This window comes from Pogona vitticeps, chromosome 3 (genome assembly GCF_051106095.1).
Source record: "Pogona vitticeps strain Pit_001003342236 chromosome 3, PviZW2.1, whole genome shotgun sequence".
Taxonomy (NCBI): domain Eukaryota; kingdom Metazoa; phylum Chordata; class Lepidosauria; order Squamata; family Agamidae; genus Pogona; species Pogona vitticeps.
In genome coordinates, this window is record NC_135785.1 from 107102008 (window position 1) to 107123425 (window position 21418).

The 21418-nt window shown below is 40.6% G+C and overlaps 1 protein-coding gene across 2 annotated transcripts in view; it reads right to left on the reverse strand.

Annotated features, from left to right (window-relative positions):
* SH2D4B (SH2 domain containing 4B) overlaps positions 1–21418 on the reverse strand; it is a 149784-nt gene that overhangs the window by 98169 nt on the left and 30197 nt on the right. The window contains exons 2-4 of one of the 2 annotated variants that reach the window (XM_078391035.1): positions 17595–17607; positions 4357–4505; positions 3879–4026 (exon numbers count right to left, since the gene is read on the reverse strand). In XM_078391035.1, coding sequence (XP_078247161.1) covers positions 3879–4026; positions 4357–4505; positions 17595–17607 — 310 coding nt within the window. Of the gene's footprint in view, positions 1–3878; positions 4027–4356; positions 4517–17594; positions 17608–21418 lie in introns of both variants that reach the window. The other variant, XM_078391034.1, reaches the window with a different exon arrangement.

Sequence of the window (21418 nt, forward strand, 5' to 3'; positions counted from 1 at the left end):
CCACCTCGGTGGGAAGGTAACAGCGTTTCGTATCTAAGTCGCACTGGCCGTGTGACCACGGAAGATTGTCTTCCGACAAACGCTGGCTCTATGGCTTGGAAACGGGGATGAGCGCCGCCCCCTAGAGTCGAACACGACTGGACAAAATTGTCAAGGGGAACCTTTACCTTTTTACAATGACACTGTCCAAAAAGATAACAGGGCAGATAGAGACAAGGTGCTGTACTCAAACTGTTACACAAATGTTAACACAAACCTCTTCGTCAGTATGTGAGAGTAACACTCAAGGCAGGTCATACCTACAGACCTCCACAGTTCTTTTTCAGAATGCCAGATGTTATAGCTATCATGAAAATATGATTTCCTAAAATACAGAAGAGGAATGAAATGGTGGTGACATCATATATAGGGAGTGACAACTCTTGAAAGGAAAACAAGTGAGTGAGTAAAGAGTATCAACCTCTATGCCCACATCTAACTGTAAGGTGGAAGTAGAACAGGTCTACGGACTTGGTGGGAATTACATGAGTACTGACTTAGCAAAGTCCCATTTATTTATTGGCTTTTCCTCTAGCTGGGACTAGCAATCAGATTCAGGCCCCTTGCACAAGCATCTTTAGAGAATTAGCAACCTTTCACCATGAGGATGTCCCTCAAATACCCCCTTTCCCTTTAGAATTGTACAACAGCAAAACAAACAAGCAAACAAAAAAGCCAGTATTTTCCAACACTGCCACCTTATGCATTTGGAAATCTCATCCCAGAGATTCAGCATTCTCCCCTTTTAATCAGGACAGGAAGAAATCACCTCCTCTTTCTCTCACATAGCAACATAATTCACTCTTCCTCAGGAAGCTGCCTGGGAGAAACACAGCTAACAACCTCACCCCTTTTCTCATAGAAACAACAATGACTCCAGACTAGCCCTCATGTGCAATTTAATTTAAAAACTGGGGGGGGGGGTGCTCTCTTTTCTAATCCTATTAAGACATCATATAATCTGGTGCTGTGAACACTATTAAAGGGGAGTGGTTAGCCTTCCTCCTATATGCTTTTGTACTCTTCGTGGCTTTAGTGCCAGACAAGAAGAGAAGAAGGATCCTGTTCACATGCAGGTTCTACCAATGAGCAGTTTTCCAGGGTTCTTGCTTGTACGTAGGGCGTGCACATGAGCAGCAACCTCTCCATTTTCAGTCATCTCCTGTGAAGACCATAGGAGCCAGAGGAGAAAAAGATGTCAATGATAGAGGATGAAGACCAATCAATCAATCAGTCAGTCAAACAAACAAACAAAAGCACTCTAAGTGAAAGCAGCTGCTGTGATTCATTTTGTCTTAATCACTAATAGAATAAGTATGAAAAAAGCAGCAATTGAACATGTGAACATGGGAAATCGCCCAAAAATGAGAGGCTGCAAAAAATATCTTGATAAGGCCAATGACCCTGAAAAGTACGCCTGAAATAACTCCTATTAATTTAGATACTAGTGATATCATTGGGTGGTAGCCTTTGATCTCTCCCATTTGCGCAACCAAGGAAATTCCCATAGGGCTTCCTACTGAATATCTCACAGCGTCATTTGCATGAAGCACAAGATAGGAAGTGTCAGTATATTGTGCTTGTGGCACATTGAGCAACTGCTATTCATGGCAAATGGAACATCGGTCAGGGCAGCAGAGGTACAATCCCAGTAGGGAGGATTTAGTTTATCTGGAGTAGGGTCTAAAGGAAGCCACCCTATAGGTGAAAAGGTGCAAAAAGAGTCTTAGAGCACTTTTTTTCCAGCACAGGAAGAATAATGGTAAATACCGAGCAGTTCTGCGAAAAAGAACCTGTTATATATGCCTTCTAGAGTAATTTTGGTTTCAGCAAGATTTCCAGTTCCTTAAGGATTCCCCCCCCTCAAGGTTATTTGACACCACATATTAACCATACAGCCTTGGATTTTGCTTCTTTCTCACCTTCCCTCCCTTCCTTTTCCATCAGGGTTAACAACTACAGCGGGGCTAGTGGCCAATTTTCTACCCCCACACATTCTGCCAAAAATGCCAAAGGGGAAAACTGAAATTTGAAGTGTCTAGAAGTCTGGTTCCACTTTTGGCAAATGGATATTTCAAGAGCAGAAACACCCTCTCCCCCTTTTGCTGGGAGGGATAAAAAGAGAGAATGGAAAGAAAGAAGTGGAGGCACAAAAAGAGGCCTGAGGACCACATGTGGCCACATTTTATCTGTATCTACCTATTGCCATGCTATAGCAAGGACTCCAGATATGTAAACCACAGGTGGAATTGTGGGTGGGGGATCAATTGGGGAAAATGCCTGATTCATCATCTGAGTTGCAAATTTAAAGGTATATGAGTGAATTCCAATCCATATGTTCTGGAACTGCACTTCAGAATTTTATCAAAACTTCACCAAAGGTCACACAACCTGTGGGAGAAAGCAAAAATGACAAACTTGCCCATCCCTATCTGTCAGCACCACTGTTTTCCATATTCTTTTTGCTAATAATTCATTTTTTTTCTGTCTCCATTCAAAACCCAGAACTGCTCATATAAGACCGACATCTTTCACAGAAAGCTGTTGAATGTGTACTGAAATGAAAGAGAAATGCATTTAGGCACAGCCAGCTAGCCAGTACAGTGGGGTCTCGACTTACGAACAGCTTGACATACGAACGTTTCGACTTACGAACCGCTCTCATAGGAATATATGGACTCGACTTACGGACTTAGATTCGAGTTACGAACTCTTTTTTTCCTTTTTTTAAAGCTAAGTCATCTTAGGTTAGAAGGAAAAAAGAAAAAATATCCCCATCTAGTGGCAGAAGGCAGAATAGCAGCTTCCCATTAGTTTCTATGGGCGAAAAGAGCAGATACGGATTAAATGGTTTTCAATGCATTCCTATGGGAAATGCAGATTCGACTTAAGAACTTTTCGACCTGAGAACTGCCTTCCAATACGGATTAAGTTCGTAAGTCGAGACCCCACTGTATACACGATTTCTCTACAAATTTGAGATTCAGTAGAATCTACTGAAGATAAAGACCATACAAGGTCTTTAGGATTGTGGAGGAATTGTTTCACACAGATTTTGAACTGAAATGAATATCTCCCAGACCACTCTGCATAGGTCTGTGTTTTCCAGAACACACAATAGTCTATAAAGTGATCCCACAGCTACCTTTTCTCAAATTCGTTTTCTTCCCTGTGATGTCTAGAAACAGAAAGACTAGAAAGAATGCTGCTGCGACACACCTCAGAAATGGGACCACGAATGACCCTGAAAGGATGGGACACAGTGACAGGTTGTTCTTCCTTGAACAACCAGGTTTGAAACAAAATGGCCACAAGAAAAGCAGTATCCATTCCCACCATATTTCCCTCTCCTTCTATCAAGTTTACATCTCCACATTTGCTTTTACTTTTTAAAGTTGTTGCAGAACTTAAAGTCCTGCTATCCTGCACTGACTTTTCACCACCTGCCTCAAACTCTGCAACTTCATATATAAGCTCTGTGTAAAACTAAATGGGATACAGGGCTACCATTTCCTTCCAATCTTCCAGAAGAAGGTAAGTCAGGTCTGGCCATCTCCTGACTGGAACTGGACAAGTTATGAATGACATGGGTGAGCCAGAAGAAGAGAGAGTGATGAATATTACATGAAACTGTTGTTTTCAGTAACAACCTGCCTGTCAAGTTCCATATATCTGAAGTTTAGCACTCTAATTGTGCTCTCTGTTAGGGATCCCTATACATCACCTCTCAAAGACAGTCTTCACTGTCAATGGAAATGCTGCTGCATTCTGCTGGTTCATCCCACCACATTAAGTTCAAGAACAGAATACAGGGGCAGATGTTAAAGAAGTCAACAAACCTTTAGTTCCTCCTGGATTTTCTCCTCCATCAGTTTTGCGGCTTTGCGATCTTCTGTCTCTATTTTCCACTTCTCTGCCACTATTCGAGCTTTCTCTTTAGCCATAGCATCCCGAAATTTCTTTGTAATTTCAGCTTCTTTTTGCTTCCTTTAAAAGGAAAGGGGGGGAATGTAAGTGAGGGACATTATATCTTAAAGTTCTCCCATCCAATTCAAATACAAATGGAATAGCCATACTTACAGGCTTTTCAGCTAATTATATAATCTCCAACATGAGGAAAGTGAGATATTTTGCTAAAAGAGGAAAATAACAAAACGGGTAGGAATAAATTACATACCTCAGGGATTAAACATTGAAAATCACTTTGAAGGGAACCCTATATTTTTAACAGAAAAGACGAGTGGAATGTGAGAATCTCTATCCAATACTATTAGCATCAGTAATTCCTGGAATTTAGTGTGTTTTGTAGATGCTCACCATAATTCCTCAGCTTCCTTTTGGGCTTGCTGTCTTGCTCTTTCAGCAATAAGTTCCTCAGAAATCTGCTCATACGGTTTGTCTCCAGGAGCGTCTCCCATAATCCAAACCCAGACCTCACCATCTGTCCCAAGGAGCCACTGAATGTGCTTGCCATTATCTGAAACTGCCACAAAAATAAACACAATAGATTTGTAGTAATTTAATAGGCACAGAATCTCATAGCCCACACAAGGATCCCTTCACAGATTGCTGCTTGTCATGGTAAAGGGGCTTGAGTAATTCAGAGAAGCTATGGGCTATGCCATGCAGGGACACCCAAGATGGACAGGTCACAGTGGAGAATTCTGACAAAATGTGATCCACCTGGAGCAGGAACTGGCAAGCCACTCCAGTATCTTTGCCAAAAAAACTCCGTGGACAGAAACAAAAGGCTAAAAGATATGACGCTGGAAGATGAGCCCCTCAGGGCGGAAGGCGTCCAACATGCTACTGAGGAAGAGCGGAGGACAATAAAAAGTAGCTCCAGAGTTAATGAAGTGGTTGGGCCAAAACCAAAAGGATGCTCAGCTGTGGACACACCTGGAAGTGAGAGGAACGTCTAATGTTACAAAGAAAAATACTGCATAGGAACCTGAAATGTAAGATCTATGAACCTTGGTAAGCTGGATGTGGTCAAACAGGAGATGGCAAGAACGAACGTTGACATCCTGGGCATCAGTGAACGAAAATGGATGGGAATGGGTGAATTCAATTCAGACGATTATCATATCTACTATTGTGTGCACGAATCCCGTAGAAGAAATGGGGCAGCCCTCATAGTCAACAAAAGAGTGGGAAAAGCTATACTGGGATACAATCTCAAAAATGATACAGTGGTACCTCGCAAGACAAATGCTTCGGGCAATGAAAAACTCGCAAGATGAAAGCGTCTAGCGAGTTTTTTGTGCCCCGCAAGATGAAGATATTTTCGTCTTGGGAGGTACGTTTTCCCATAGGAATGCACTGAAATTTAATTAATGTGTTCATATGGGAAAAAAATTAACAATCACTTATCAGGTAGGGAGCTGGGGAAGCACCATCAGAGGACTGGCGGGGGTCCCCTGCAACTGCAACAGCTGCTTTCAGAGGTTCCCTGGCAGTCCTCCGATGGTGCTGGGCAAGCCTTCCCCAGCACCATTTTTGAACTTCCCACCCTTTTCCCCTGCCTTTTTCATTTGGAGGCTTGCCGAGGCCCATCACAGGCAAGCCTCCAAATGGAAAAAGGCAGGGGAAAAGGGTGGGAAGTTCAAAAATGGTGCTGGGGAAGGCTTCAGGGGCTTCCCAGCTCCATCAGAGGACTGCCGGGGGACCTCTGAAAGTGGTGATTGCCGTTGTGGGGGACCCCCGCCAGTCCTCCAATGGTGCTGAGAAAGCCTCCAAAGGCTTCCCCTGCACCATCGGAGGACTGGCAGGATGGAGAAGGGGAAGATATGAAGGCAGTGAAAGATTAGGTTCAATCGTACTGCATATACAGAATGATTCGTCATAACTAAGCCAAGCTTGACCCGCAAAATCTACATAAGCCCTGTAGATTATGTCCAAGTATTTAAAGAGAGATTGGCCCCGCCAAGGCTGAGCCTTTACGACAACCCCTGCGTAGATTATAAAACCAGGAAACCAATTCACCTATGTCCTATCTGGTTTCTTCCTTCCGTGCCTCTCCTTATCTTTCTCATCCTCCTTGCTCAAATCCTTTTTCTCTACATTTCTGTTTAGCAACTCAAAGAAATCTATGTTGGTCACCCTTTCAATTTTTTTCTTTAGTTGCTGGGGTGAGGTGGTCCCCTAAGGGCGCTGTGTAATCCCCCACCAGCACAGCTTGCACAGGTACCATATTAAAACCTGTGTCTGGGACAGATGGGTATGGCCAAATCCCGGCACCAGGCACCGGATATTGTGGGGCTGAGAATGCAACGTGTGGATATGCTGCAACCCAACCACCATAATGCACACTCGAGCCAGGCCAAGGGTAATTAGGAGCCACAGAACTCTGCACATCATAGGGTGTGTAAAAGGGGGGACTAAGCTGCCCACTGCCTGGCCAAGGCCAGACAGGTGTTGGTGAAGGAGTATCCAGTGCAACAGTGGACTCACCAGTCATAGGGGACGTCACAGTTGGTTCTTCCCTGCTGTACTGATATTCGGGGCTAGCCCTGGCCCACATTTCAGGCATTCCCTGGACAGCTGCCGCTGTACCTTCTGCTGCTGGAATCGGTGACACACTACTGTCCTCAGTTCAATAGCATCTTGGTGTAACTGTTGACCCCTCTGGCTCCCACCTGGACGCCCCTACCGACTGCAGTTCTGCTTCCAAAACAGCAAACCTAGCCATTAGGTTATCAGCCATGGCTTTAAGTTTAGCCTGGTGATGGCTCTCAGCGTCCCTGGCCGAGTGACGCGGCTGCTGCAGGCTGGCCTGCATGGCCTGGCTCACCGCTCTTTCAGCTTCTAAGGCAACTATTTTTTCTTGCAATTGCTGCCAAACGGGCCAGGACTCCTCATCTGACGATGACTGAGGTGGCAATTCCGGAGGGACTGGTCTTTTCTTGGCTGGCTACTTCCCCTTTTTGTTACCCTGACCTTTCCTGGAAGCCATTACCACCCAGAGGTCAATTCCAGAAGAAACCCCACAGACCTTGCTACCACAATCACCCAAGAAATTACAACATCCCTCTTTGCTGTAAGTACTTGTGTTGCCAAAATAAGCCAATACCTATGAGGGTATTGTAATCAATTACCTATTTGCCAATTACTAAATAAATGTATTACATCAATTTATACCACTGCAATTAAAATACCTATATAATTATTTGATGAAGCCTGCATATTCAATCCTAAATTATTTATTGCATCCAATTGCACTATGTAAGATTACAAAGAAATCAATTTACCAATGTATTTATTTTAATTAACTCACCAATTAAAGATTTTACCAATATTAGTATTAACGCCAAATCCAATCAATAAGGTCTATTTAATATGCCTTACAATGACTGTTCATGAAATTTCAATTACTACTTTTGTTGCTGTTGTTTAGTCGTAAAGTCATGTCCAACTCTTCGTGACCCAATGGACCAGAGCATGCCAGGCCCTCCTGTCTTCCACTGCCTCCCAGAGTTTGGTCAAATCCCAGAGTTTGGTCATTTACTACTAGTGTTTATTAATCAATTATCCAATCACTAATCTTACCCTATATATTTAATTGTTGCTTATTTGAATAATTACTTTAAAAGAAGGATCCGCACTAACTATTAATGCAGAGAATTGATAAGCAATCAAATAACAATTAAATTGACCCCCTTAAGTTAAGTGATTAAGTTGTTTATTCGATTTTTTAAACAAGATCAGCCCCTAGATAACTAAAAGTAGCCTGTGGAATACCAGCAATTCCTGATTGAAAAAGATGGCCGACCACCGAAACGTGATAAGGTCCAACTGCCCAGCACATGGCCCAGTTCAAATTCAAGTGTCACCCACCTCCATCGATTTATTACTACTCAAGGCAATGGGGAGTGTAAGGGTGGGATGGGGTGGGAAGGGGGCTAGGGGAGTGAAGTGCCCAATGGCTGAGGTGCCAATTAACCGGCATCAAGCTGATTAACTGGAGCAAACACCAGCTTGATCAAGTGCCTAGAAAAAGGAGATTGTGGCAATGCGCAGCCCATGTGAGCTTCCCCCCTTGTTAAATATCACTCAAATCAGTACTTGACCAGCTTTTTAGCCAAAACAACCAGTCGGGCACCCAGCAGCAACCCAGTCTAATGCAACACTAAATAAGCCAAAATATTATCAGTTAATCAATCCAACCAACAATTGTTTGAGCCAAGTGGCCTAGGAAAAAACCAATTTGCAGCATGGCACAGCTGGTGTGAGTCACGTGGAGTCATGCCCTCCCCCTATTAGCATAAATTAACCCAAGCTAAATCTAAACATTTCAACTAAGCCAAATTGATGTTAATCATTCTAAAAGTAAATAAGTAAAGCTAAGCAAACCAAGGGAGGGAGCTGATGCTACCTCCCCCTTTCCAATGATCTGAGCAGTGCTGGCCTCGATCAAAGGAAACAATCAGCCAAGCACGGTTCGAATGAAACAATTAGCCTCACACCAACTACGCAGCTCGAAGAAAAACACTAGCTGAACTCCTTCTCCACTATTGCCAGTGAAGGAACAGGAGGGGGAACAGCCCCTTAAATAACCTGCCGTTCCCCCCCTCCTTATATGAAATGCTCTCACGAGACTTAAGAGGCCTCCCGATTTCTGGGGAGATAGGCAAAGACAAGCCACAGTGTTGAAGTGGCTCGACTACAACTTGAACATTAATGAGAGTCCCCTACAGGTTGACATAATGCATACTATACGTATTGTAGGGGGGAAAGGTTCTGGTAAAATGTTACATAAAGTGTTTGAAAGCATACTAGCAATAGCACATCTTTATACAGTAAAAAGTGCCAGGGAGCAATACCAAGTATTGTATATAATATTAAAAAGATGGGAGAAAGCTGCAAGTCAGCAGAAACATAAACCAAGTTGTTCACCATGTAGTCCCCCAAAGACAGGAACAATAAAAGAAAGGCAGGGATAGCAGTGTAGTTTTTGTGGAAACCAATCTGAAAACACCACATGCACAAAACATCTATTGTTTTCATAAACAGGAAACAGGTTTCTCACTACAATAAGCCTATATGCTGAAGAATATCCTTCGCCAGCTTAGGAGCAGTTATTTGTGTTAGACCAATGATTTTTTTAAAAAAATTAGTTGAAGAATGAGGTAGAAAATGCAAACCCAAACCACATATGGTCATCTTGTTTAACCATCATAATTGCAGAAATAAACCAAACTTAAAGAAGTTACCTTTTGAGGAGGGATGAAGAAGAAGAATTTCTATGGTATATGGGGCAGATTTCTTGAAGAGGAAAGGGGAAAGCTCCAAATCAAGAATCAGTGCAGTTCTGGAGAAGAGGACAATAAAGGAAGAAGAAGAATAAAGACAGAGGAAGAAGAGGATTACTGCAAGATGTCCCGACTATGTTGGTGGGAAACAAAGTTGATTTTTATTTTGATTTATGTATTTTATGTTTATGTTGTAGTTTAAGAAAAAATGTAAAATATATTTAAAAGAAGTTATTTTTTGGAGTATAATTCCTAGAATCCTCCAGACAGTACAGCCATCAGCAGTAAGTGGACATACAGTCTGGAAGGTTGGGGAGTTATGGTCCACTACATTAACCATACCAAGCTTTAGAAATAAAACATATGCAGAAATGCATAGGCAGATATGAGAAATTTAAATTCTAGAATATGCTGTTATAGCTCAGTGATTCATGTATCTGGCTGCAGAAACAGAGATGGGAAATTTCATTTCCCACTATGCTGCCTTGCTAGGAGTTGGATTTGAAGATCCATAGGGTCCCTTGCAGCTCTCCAGTTCTAACTTGATTATGATAATGATAATGATGATATTACATAAGCAATTACTATTGCATGTGCTAGGCTTAATAAAACTAAGCGTTTTGGGGTTGTTGTTTTTTAATGTGAAGATATTTAAGAGCTGACGATTTGATCCTAATGGGCCCCCAACACAGCTTACAAAAATTTAAAATTAGCAAAACAAAAAAAAATCATAGAAGCCAAGCCCACCCTAACTAGCCAGCAGAAGACTCAGTATAAGACACCAGTATAAGACACCAATTTGTTCTCCAAAGTTCTTCAGTATATAATGCTTTTAGCTGTGCTTCTAAACACTAATAACATCTTAATATTCATTACATGGCAAGCCACATGTGGTTGTTAAATCCCTGCATATCTACCAGTAGAACAGCAATTTGTTCTCAAACAAATTACCCATATTTTTCGCTCCATAAGACTCACCTTTCCATAAGACGCACCAATTTTTTAGGAGAAGAAAACAGGAAAATATAATCTGTTTTCTTCGCTCCATAAGACGCACAGACTTTCCACCCCCCTGTTTTGTGGGGGGAAAGTGCGTCTTATGGTGCAAAAAATACGGTACCATGGATTTGGGCTCTAAAAATAAGACACACTGCAAACAACATGTGATGTGACCATTTGGAATGGAGAGAGATTCCTCTTTTTCAGAAACTTTTAATTTACAGGAATGCCTTTAATCCACCTGAGGTTTGCTATACAAACTTCTGTGGTTTACACTCATAGATCCCAAATATTTACATTACGTATAAAGACCATAGTCTTTTGAGACTGAAGGATGCCTAAAAGATGCATATTGGTGCAAACATCACCAACAAAAACAGTACGCTAAGCAAAGAAATGTGGAAGAACAAGACTCTGAACATACTATGACAGACTACGCTGACCTCCGGATATCAAATCATTACAAATTGAATGGTGTGTCTTAAAAGAGTTATTTGAGTGGAGTGTGCATGCACTATCTGCTTTGATTAAGTCCAAATTATTTGTCTGATAAATCACAGCCAATTTGATTTGAATGTATAAGTGGCCCATCCAATTCAATTTGTACCCAAATATTTTAAACTATTCGTACATATTTACATTTGTCAGCGGGGTGATTAAAAGAGAGAAAATAATAAGGCTCTGACCTGGGATGGGGGGTTGAATCTCATTGCCACCAATTATTGTACTGTTTCTTTCTTCCGTCTCTCCACCTCACTACTTGAAATCATGCAATTTACTCCTTACCCTGCTCCAACCCTCCTGTGAATCTATCCTCCATCAGCTAGGCACTGTGACCCAGAACCTCTGGGGTATCTGAAACTATGGCTGCTGCTCTGAATTTTCAGCCTTGGAAGTTCTGAAACAAAATTCACTGCTTCAGAGAGCTTTCAGTCTGATTTGAGTGCCTCTTTGGGCTTCTTCGCTTCACTCTAAATCAGTTCAGTACAGAAATAGCCCAACACCCCTGTATTGCTTTGTTTTCCAAATGAATTCCTAATTTGAAACACAACCCTTTCAGCACAATGCATGCTGTATCTCCAACAACTGCTAAGCAGTTTTACTTTGGGCTTCTGCTACTGCAGGTTTCAAAATTAAATTATCTGAAGATCTGAGAAATAAATTGCAGGGTTCTCATAATGGCGAAGGAAGGAAGGAAGGAAGGAAGGAAGGAAGGAAGGAAGGAAGGAAGGAAGGAAGGAAGGAAGGAAGGAAGGAAGGAAGGAAGGAAGGAAGGAAACTGGTGCAAATTTGGCCTGCACACTGGACATTGTGCGGTAATTAATGGCAACGATTTTCATAAATGCTAGCAATGTAAAACATTTACAGTGCAATCATGAACATGTTTGCTCACATGTAAATTTCACTGAGTTCAACAGCACTTACTGCCAGGTAAGTGGACACAGGTGTGCAGCCTTAAGTACATAAGCAAAAGTTTTCAATAAAACCCCCTAAATGTTTGGATAGATTCATGGAGGTTAATATTAATGTCTATGGTCATGTGAAACAGAAAGTACACCCTCTTTGACTTCTATGATTTTATGTATCAGGACATCATAAAAATCATCTGGTCCTTAGCAGGCCTGAAAATTAGGTAAATATAACCTCAGATGAACAACAATACAAGACATATTACACCATGTCATGATTTATTTTACAAAAATAAAGCCAAAATGGAGATACCATCTGTGGAAAACTGTATATATTACAGTATCTCCAATATTGGAGACAGCATGCCTTTCAATGTTTTTTTGGTCAGGAACATGAGCAGGAATGCTATTACTTATGTCATGTGCTATTTCTCACCTTCCTACAGACATTTGGTTTGCAACCGTGGGAACAGAATGATAAGACTGAGAAAACGTTTGATCTAAATCGTTACAACTATTCTTATGCTGTAATAGCAGGAGAGGTGTGTGTGAGAAATGGTGTTCATCAACACTTGGTAAACATATTTCCTTCATTAGGAATATGAAGGTGCATTTCATATTTAACTATTGGCAAGTATGGAATATAATATCCTGAGGAATCCATCCTTGCACACTCCACATTTGAGATCTTTGCTCCTGCATACAAGCACTTGGACAAGATTGTTCACTATGTTCTTTCAAAAATGAAGGAGCCCAGTGGGGACTCTACCAGCCACGCGAACACCTCATGAATTCAGCTGCCAGTGGAATTTCTCAAGACTTGGATTGTAGCCTCTTCCCTTCTAAATTAGCCCACTCAGGAAAAGGGGGAAAAAACTAACAGATTGCTCAGAAAAGTTTCATATCAAATGTGAATTAATGCATACTCCCTGACTGCAAGTTTTTGAACATGTTCATGAACAGTCGGAAACTCAAATTTTAATAGAGAAAGCAGCTGGTAACTGGATACGGTTTCCCTGAATGGTCCTCAGGAATGTCACTTTCAAAATACATAAGGCAGTGAGTTAAAAGAGTTGCCTTTGGTTTGACAATCAGTGATAACCAGGGGAAAAGACATCATACTTCTGAATCTCACTTAGTGAGCCAGACTTTACTCACAGGCCACACATGGTATGTGGCATGTCTGGTCTACCATCATGTGAGAGTTTAAAATACAGGTGTTGTGTACACCCTTGCAAAGAGATGCTGGCAGTCCTGAAGGTATTGTGCAAATATGGTTTTCAAAAAAGTTTGGGGACATTTAAATTTACTCAACTAAGCCTGTAAATTTTATCACCACTTACTAGGAAATAAGACTCTGTGAGTTCCGTGGGACTTAATTTTGAGGAGACATATATAAGCTTGCACTATATGCATATCAAAATACGTATGTAACAAACTCCAGATGATATTATTTAAGGAGAAACAACAAAGGAAGGGAATGCTCAAACTGCATTCACTCTTCCTCGATGCCTCAGTGCAAACGCTTCCAGGCCATGTCCTTGAGGTAAGCACACAGTTACCTTTGCAGCAGCAATGGCTATAATGGCAGCTTTCCAGGAAGCAGAAGGCTGTGACTAATATAAGATTGAAAATATATACTTATCTTCACTCGTAAACATAAACAACGTTGGCACTGGAACCATAATATTTGCTCGTGCTTTTCCCATGCCTTCTAGACAGATTAATAGAGACCGCTTCTGGCTGAAGTTCATGGCAATGAACTCAGGAAACAAGGCCTCAGAGAGCAATTCCAAGCAGAGGAACTCCAGCCTGGAAGATTCATTTGTCCCCAATGAACTGCACTCCCTGTCTAATATATACCATGGCCTGCAGTGTATCCTTCCCCAAAAAAACTCGTGCTCTCAAAAGGCCAAAGCATTTTTTTTAAAAAACCCAACTGTTACAAAAGACACACACCAACCAAGTAAATAAACAAATAAACCCCACACACCACCACTGTTTTTTATACAATATCGTCAAATGGAATTAATTTGGATAAAGTATCTCAATTCCTGATTCATCAATCTACAAATAGAGAACAATTCCATTACACCCATGGAAAGCAAAGAAGGAAGCACTCTTTCTTCAAAATAAGGAGAACACTCACCATATCCAACCCTATGTGTACCCCATTTCAGACCCTGTGATTATTCTTGAGAGGATGCATTTTCCACCTACTCAGAGTGTTCTTTATTGCTATCAGCATATATATGGTCCCGAAACAATTATGGGTGATAACACTATTCAGCCACTAATATTTAAGAAACAGGCTACCTTCTCCCCTCTATACTGCCACAAGTCTCATAAGTCCCAGCTTAATGAAGGCTTGTACAGAACCTGAAAGCTAGCCCCCAAATTTCCTCACCCTTGGTTCTGGATTTTGTGCAAGAACTACATTGCTTCTGGGTACAGAGTATATGAATGAAATGTTCCTTGTGGGCTCAGTTCTATCTTTGGGTAAAAGAAAGTGGAGCAATTCAGACAGCTTTGGAGTGGAATTGAGTCAGAAGATTTCCTTCCAGGCTATTGGCATTCATCCATCCCCTGTTACCTCTAGAACTTAGGAAGTTATTTCTAAAATTATGGATTTGATAACATGCTGAAGCCATCCATAACTTAAGCTGTGGTAGGATATCACTCTGGGACCTCAAGCACCATCCTACTGCCACTGCTTGTTCAATCAAGGATGGTACCATCAGGTCATTATATATAGTGCTCTTAAAAGTACGTGCCTCAGCTCTGTCTCTGTCTCTGGTACTCCACATCACTTACTTTTGGCTCTCACTTCCAATGCTCATGGGTTTTGGGGAATGAGCTTTTTCAGCCTTATCCCAAAGCCTGCTCTCCTTCACTACAACAGTTACCCATCGTTTGAGAAACTGGTTGCTAGAGATACAATTAATTTAAGGGAAGGCTAGAGGTGTGATGATAGGATCCCCCTCCCACACCAAAAAAAGGAGCTAGAAGAATCTTTTTTGCAGACGCGTTGATTTTAGATTGTGTCGTTGAAGGTTTTATTTTTCTCCATTCTGTTTGGAGATGGGGAAATTAAGATTTTTTTGTTAGGATCTATGAGCAATTTTGGGAAGTTAAACTAAGTCAAAATTTAATAACTGGAAGCTAAAATAACATTGCAATCCCCAGCATGTTTATCCAAATCTTAACGCTACTAAAATCAACAAGAGTTGTATTTGAGAAAATGTTAGGAGGATAGCAGCATTGATGTTAAATGCATTGCTCTCTTTCCTCAGAATTCTTATTTTGCTCACTATAATAATTCGATGCTCTCTTCAAGGCTCTAACCAGTTCTGGGATGTTTCTGGCCCCCTCATAAACAAATCTACACTGACTTGGCTCCAATACTCTTTAGCCAATACATTTGTCGCCACCACCCATGTTATCAAAGCCTAACAAGGGTCCAGCATTTTCTCTGGTGACAGATACTGAAGAAGTACAACATCTGTCTGAGAAGTAACAGTAGAAAAGACTATTCATTCAAGGTCTTTATCTATTATATCAGTAAAGAAAAGAAAAAACCTGCCATCCAATCATGTGCTCCTGCTCATTGCTGTGCTTTCTTTGACAGGAAATGTGCAACTGATACACAGTTTGAATTGTATGTGTGACAGTGTGTCTTATTTTAAACTTCTGGTAACTGATACTGCACTAGCAATTCAAAACCTTTCTATGCTTGTAGACAACATGATTGTACTATCTGGAAAGATTTACCCATGTATACCAACGTACATTGTATTCAACAGATTTGAAAGACAAGCTGAAATGTTAAATGGGACTGGCACTATGCTGAGAGTAATGGAAAATATGTACAGCCAATACCTATTAAGCCATGAGAAGAAACCCGAAAGCAAAAGCAAGAAGCAAAATCCAAAAATGGGCCCTTCGTTCTCTCTTCTTATATAACCAGACTGAGACCAGAGCATCCCTTACTGACCACTTCAAACTTGAACATTGAAACGATAATGAAGAAAGTGTCATGCCAACTGTAACAAAGTGTGATTTTAAAAAACCTGCTTGTTCTTTTCACTTTGTACCTGTGGCACAGTCCAGTCAAAAGCTCTAGAGTGCTATTGTATTTGAACAAAGCAGACAAAAGAAAAACAAAAACACACACACCCCAAAAAACCATCCAACACAAAAATTGCAGCAGAACGTATTTTCTAAATTTTCCTTCAGTTTTTTGGAAGAAGTGTTTTTAAGGCAGTTGATGGATGAATGGATTGAACAACAATATAAATTAATAACACAGTATAAAAACCAAAGAGAAATCAGCTGGCAATATCCAGCTATATGTTCTAAAATTGCCTCAGGAATAGTATGTTTTTAAAGACTTCTTTGTAGACTTTTTGCCTTTATAGGTCTTATAAAGATATAGAAAGAAAGGGCCTGACACACGTCCAGTGGAAGAGCATTCCACAGTGATGGAGCCACTATCAATTTAACACTATACCAATTAATAACACACCTCCAAACCCACAAAAATGGAACACAAAAGTGCAGCAGAAAATCATCTAGATTCTTGGAACAGTGTTTTTTAAGGCACCTGATTTCCAACATAAAACAACAATGGGTGTCTGCTGCCATCAGAACCTTTGATTTAGTGGTGGTAGTGGTGGTGGTGGTGATGATGATAGATCAGACAAGATTGTTAGAAAGGCTTTCAAATGGTGAGGAGGAGCTTCGTCTTGGTGAAGCTAGCAGCTCTCGGGAACAGCTCCCGGGAAAAGCTAGAACCACTTCGGTCTGGGACCCTCTCAGAAACGGGGGGGGCAAGGAAGAGTCAGGAGAGACCCTTCTGCAGCAGTTGGTGAGCCACAGAAGTTAGAAGATTGGGCAGCAACTCGATTTTTCTTTCTTCTGGAAATTCACATCAGCACAGACGAAGACGGGTGCCATTTTTGGCAACTAGCCAAAGACAGCTCCATTCGCCGAGAATAAGAAAACAGAAGCACGGCGAAAGTATACATCAAAGTAAGTGGAAGCCCTTGTTCTATGAAAAACCTCATTAAATAAAGAACAAGTGACTGTGTGCAAATTTATGACCAAATGAGATAAGGAGCGGCATTTCTAGCATACCAGCTTTTACTCAAGCTGAAGGTCGAGTCATTTCTAAAGGAACAGCCAGGCAGAAATAGCTTGTGTCTCCATTAAAGGAGGAAAAATAACTCTTGAAGAATCAACTGACAGGCTTTGAAAAAATAAATTCTGTTGCAAGCTGTTCACTTTGGACCCTTTTCCTCTTTGGATATATATTTTTAGACTGTATGGGACTCTGCTTTCCGTGGATAATATATTTGCCGGAACCCTGATTGCTGGACCTCTCTTTTCGGGGGAGGAGAAGGAAGCCTCTGGAAGTAAAAGGGAGAAGAACGGACTGTGAGCTGTGAACTGGGGGCTATGTGGTTTGAACTGAACTGGGATCTTGACAAATGACATTCTAATAATAGAGTCTTGCCGGGTGAAGGTTAAAACAAACTTGGAGAAGAGAAAAGAAGGGAAAAGAAGAAGCAACCGGTCTGAAAGTTATTAGCGACGTGGAAAAGGACTGGACTACAAAGACACTTGAGAGATTCATGTTTTAGATTCCATCTCTTACTTGAATGTACCTGCTATCTTATTGCTAATATTGTATAATTGCAAGGTGAAATATTAGAAATATTGGATGTGTATTGGGGTAAAGGGGAGAGAGAATTTTAAGTGAAAATAGTGGAAACAGAAAATGGAACATCCCCCTGAGAAAATTACAGATCGGTGGCTAGACTGGAAAACCTCTTTTCAGATGTCACTGTTGCAAAAATTCATGCAGGTAAATTATTATATTGACCAGATGGAAGACGTGATTGGAGGCTCTAGGGGAGGGAAGGTAGCGGAGGTTAAATTACACCAAAAAGAGATCTCAGAACCGGTTGTATTGATGAAGATATCAGATAATATACAAGGGATGGAGGGCCACCCAGTAAGCAATGTAGCGATAGCAGATAAGAAAATGGTTGAAAAGCAAACTTTGAATGATATTGTTCCCCCTTTTAAAATATGGAAGAAAAAAGAGCCGCAGAAACAAAACAAGCACAGGGAGGAAAGGGGAGGGGAGAGCAGAATTTATATTATTTTGGATCTGTTGAGTGTATTCTCAAGGAAAAAGGAGGGTGAAAGAGGGGATATATTTCACAATTGGCCTGGGTGTTCTGATGCTGTGGGAATAACATAGATTTAAGCTGTATTACACGTATAAGCTGAAAGCTAAAGAGGTTAATACATAGACAAAATAGTCAAAAGAAGAAGAAGAAAAAGAAGAAGAAAGATGAACCTTTATTGGAACATGAATAGTTTAGATGTTTATATACTTGATATGAAAGATTGAATGATTATGCATTTGATGTTTTCTTATTCTCAAAACCCTTTTTCCATCCCCCCCACTGCCCTTTGCCTTTTGTATTCCTTCCCCATTACCCAATAGTTTTGAAAATAAAATTATTTTAAAAAAAAAATTTAAAAAAAGAAAGGCTTTCAAATGGTTAAAGAGTTTCTTCAGAGTTTTCTTCAAGGCTTTTGAGAGATTTTTTAAATCTGTTGCTTGAAGAGGTCTTGATTTCTTAAGAGAAAAGAGAAGCAGAGCAGAGCAGAATCCCACTGAAATCTGTGGTTAAATGGTTCTGAGTCACATCTAATGGTACAAAACAGGGAACAACAAATTATCTAGAGTTGTAATATTGTTAAGTCATTATTAATATAATATAATTATAGTACAATTAGTATAATACATACTCTGTATGTAAAAATATTACTGCTATGTAATAAGTCAACTGGTGCACCACAGACAACAAGCAGATAGATGGAATTTAACAGGCTGGTGAGAAAGGATGCTGATATGATGTTAGTCAATTAAGGACTCCTTCTTATGACTGTTGCTCTTGTACTGTCTTATGTCCACTGTGTATGAAACAGTCTGCCAGGTTTTCTGAGTTCAGGAATCATTGTGTTCAGATGCAGCATATGTTTGTTTGAACAATGCATGCAGTATATGCCAGAAAGTCACAGGAACATATCTTTATTTGGAATATTTTACAGTGTTCAGTGTGTTGGTGAACCTGCTGTGAAAATTTAATTTGTGCATTGAGAGAAACAAATTGAAAACTACATCATGAAGCCCATAAAAATGTCCTGTTAGAGAATCATACAACTGTAGCGCCAAAAGGGTCATCTAATTCAATCCTCTGCCAATGGAAGAATCACAGCTAAAACATCCCTAATGGATGGCTATCCAACCTCTATTTAAAAACCTCCAAGGCAAGGGAGATCACCACATTCCAGGTTCGCCCATTCCACTGCCAAGCATCCTTAGAGCCAGGAAGTTTTTCCTGCTTATTTGGAATCTGAATATCATGATCATTCTCAATAAGATAAGACCAACTATTATCATTACCTTCCATGATAACATGATCATGAAAAATATATTCTATTTGTCACCAGGTCACTACTTTAATGACTACTTTGAAAATAATGGCGTCTGTGCAAAAACAGGACAATGCAATGCCTCTGTAAGGATACCAATGAACCGAACTAAACCGTTAATAATGACACACACGATACATGGGACAAAAGGCTTTCCTCTTCGTAAAATAATAGCCATCAGCTCTTGCATTACAGCTGACTAGAAAAAGGCATACCCTTGCAGTCTTTTGAAGACAATTTATGCTGCAAATTGAGTTCTTGCAAGGTCGAAAATTGAATATGATGAAGCTTTCCTGAGATGCATGGCAGACATGTTCCCAAACATTTGCTGAAATTCATTTTGTTCCAAGAGAAAGAACTGGGTTTTTTTTCCTGCTTTTTCCACCAAATGTTCTCTGTGACTTTTTCAATGCAGAGAATCTGAAGAAGCATACTTTTCAAGGAGTAATATTGCCAGAGAGACCCACACATTAATGGAATGACAAGATTCTGAAGTTGTAATAGAAAATATTTTTAATCCATAATAGAACAGCATAAAATCCAAATTCCTTATAAGGGTGATACCTTTATTAGGCTAACTACTTAAAAAAAAAAACTTACTAGTTGTAGCTTGGGAGAGGAATCTGCTTGATTTGGACAGATGGTTTTGAGTACACAGAGTTCTAATTTGATAATGAGAGATGCCGTGGTCATCCTCGGACCAATTTGTTCTTTATTAGCAACATGTGGCAGTTCACTCAGAAGAAAAAAAACAAAATCTGCGTCAACCACACAGCTTAAGAAATTAACACAACTTGGTGTACCTACCCCCAAGACATTTTCTCATGTCTTCTTGATGGTGCACACTTTATACAACAAGCCAAGTATGACTATGTCATGTTTTGGGACATAGACAACTTTAATTCTTATCAGGAGCTCTTCTCACAAACATGAAGAGCTAGGTGGGTAGTGTGGATGCATGCAACTGCTGCCCCCTCATACTGTAACTCGAAGTAAAGCTAACCCTTCCATATTTAGCAAGAAGATCTGCAGCATCTTCACCCACCCACCCCATGATTTCAGCCCTTCACCGATTCAGGAATATCTATTGAATAGGCCTCATGAGTTTAGAAGAATTCTGTCAGAAAGTCATCAAAACAGAAGAATCAATGTTGATCTTCCTGTAAATATTGGACCATATAAATAAATAATGCAGAAGGCAATGAACACCTAGCAGTGGCAGTGTTTCTCCACAGTGTTGCCAGGAGCTAAAAGTAATGTTATCAAGTACATCTGATGGAACAAATATATAGTACCGTATATAGCCTTCCTTTTTAAAAAGAGTGGAAATGGGGGGGGGGAATCTAGGGAGAAATTAAGGGGGAAAGTCTTTTGAGCAAAAATTACTCAGGACAATATTAAAAAGTCACAGAGCTTCTTTCAAAAATGGAAGGTGTGAATACAAGACTGGATCTATAGTTCATGTGCAATGAAGGCAGTGGGGCAATCATTGCTCTCTCTGACCATCAAAGTATCATAGCCCTAGGTATTGCTCAGTGTCGAATGCTTCTGCGTTTATCATTCAGAAACATGGGACTAACTCCAACATAATACAGTACTACTAATAACAATTGTGTGCCATCAAATCAATTCTGACTCATGGTGACCCTTTTCACGGTTTCCTAAGTAGAGAGTACTCAGAAGTGGTTTGCCTTCTTCTGGGCGCACCCTGGAACAGTGCAGCTTACCCAAGGCCACGCAGGCTAGCTCTTCTCCCACGGGCCATGGTGGGAAACTGAGCTCCCAATGCCTAACTCACTGAGCAATCCAGCCAGCAAAGACTGTGTAATACTGACTAGGTGAACATCCCCACTGATGCAGCTGAGCTACAAAGTTACACAGGTTTATCCATGTGGTTGCACAACACTTTGCTCAATAATGTGTGCTTGTGCAAGTTGTTGGGCAAAACGTTGTTCAACCACATGGATAAAACTGTACTGGATGCTGTTTTTGTGCTAACTCTGAAAATGGACAACTGCTAGTCCAAGACATGTTGTACAAGCACAATATCACTAGATATAGGCCACAAATTACAAATGTCTAAGTAAAAAGTTAATAGCCAAAATAGCTTCTCCCGTATGACATGATATATAAGTGCAACACACTTGTTAGACTATATACATTCAGTCACTGTGACATGGAAGTGCTTTGGCTGGTTATGTCAAATGT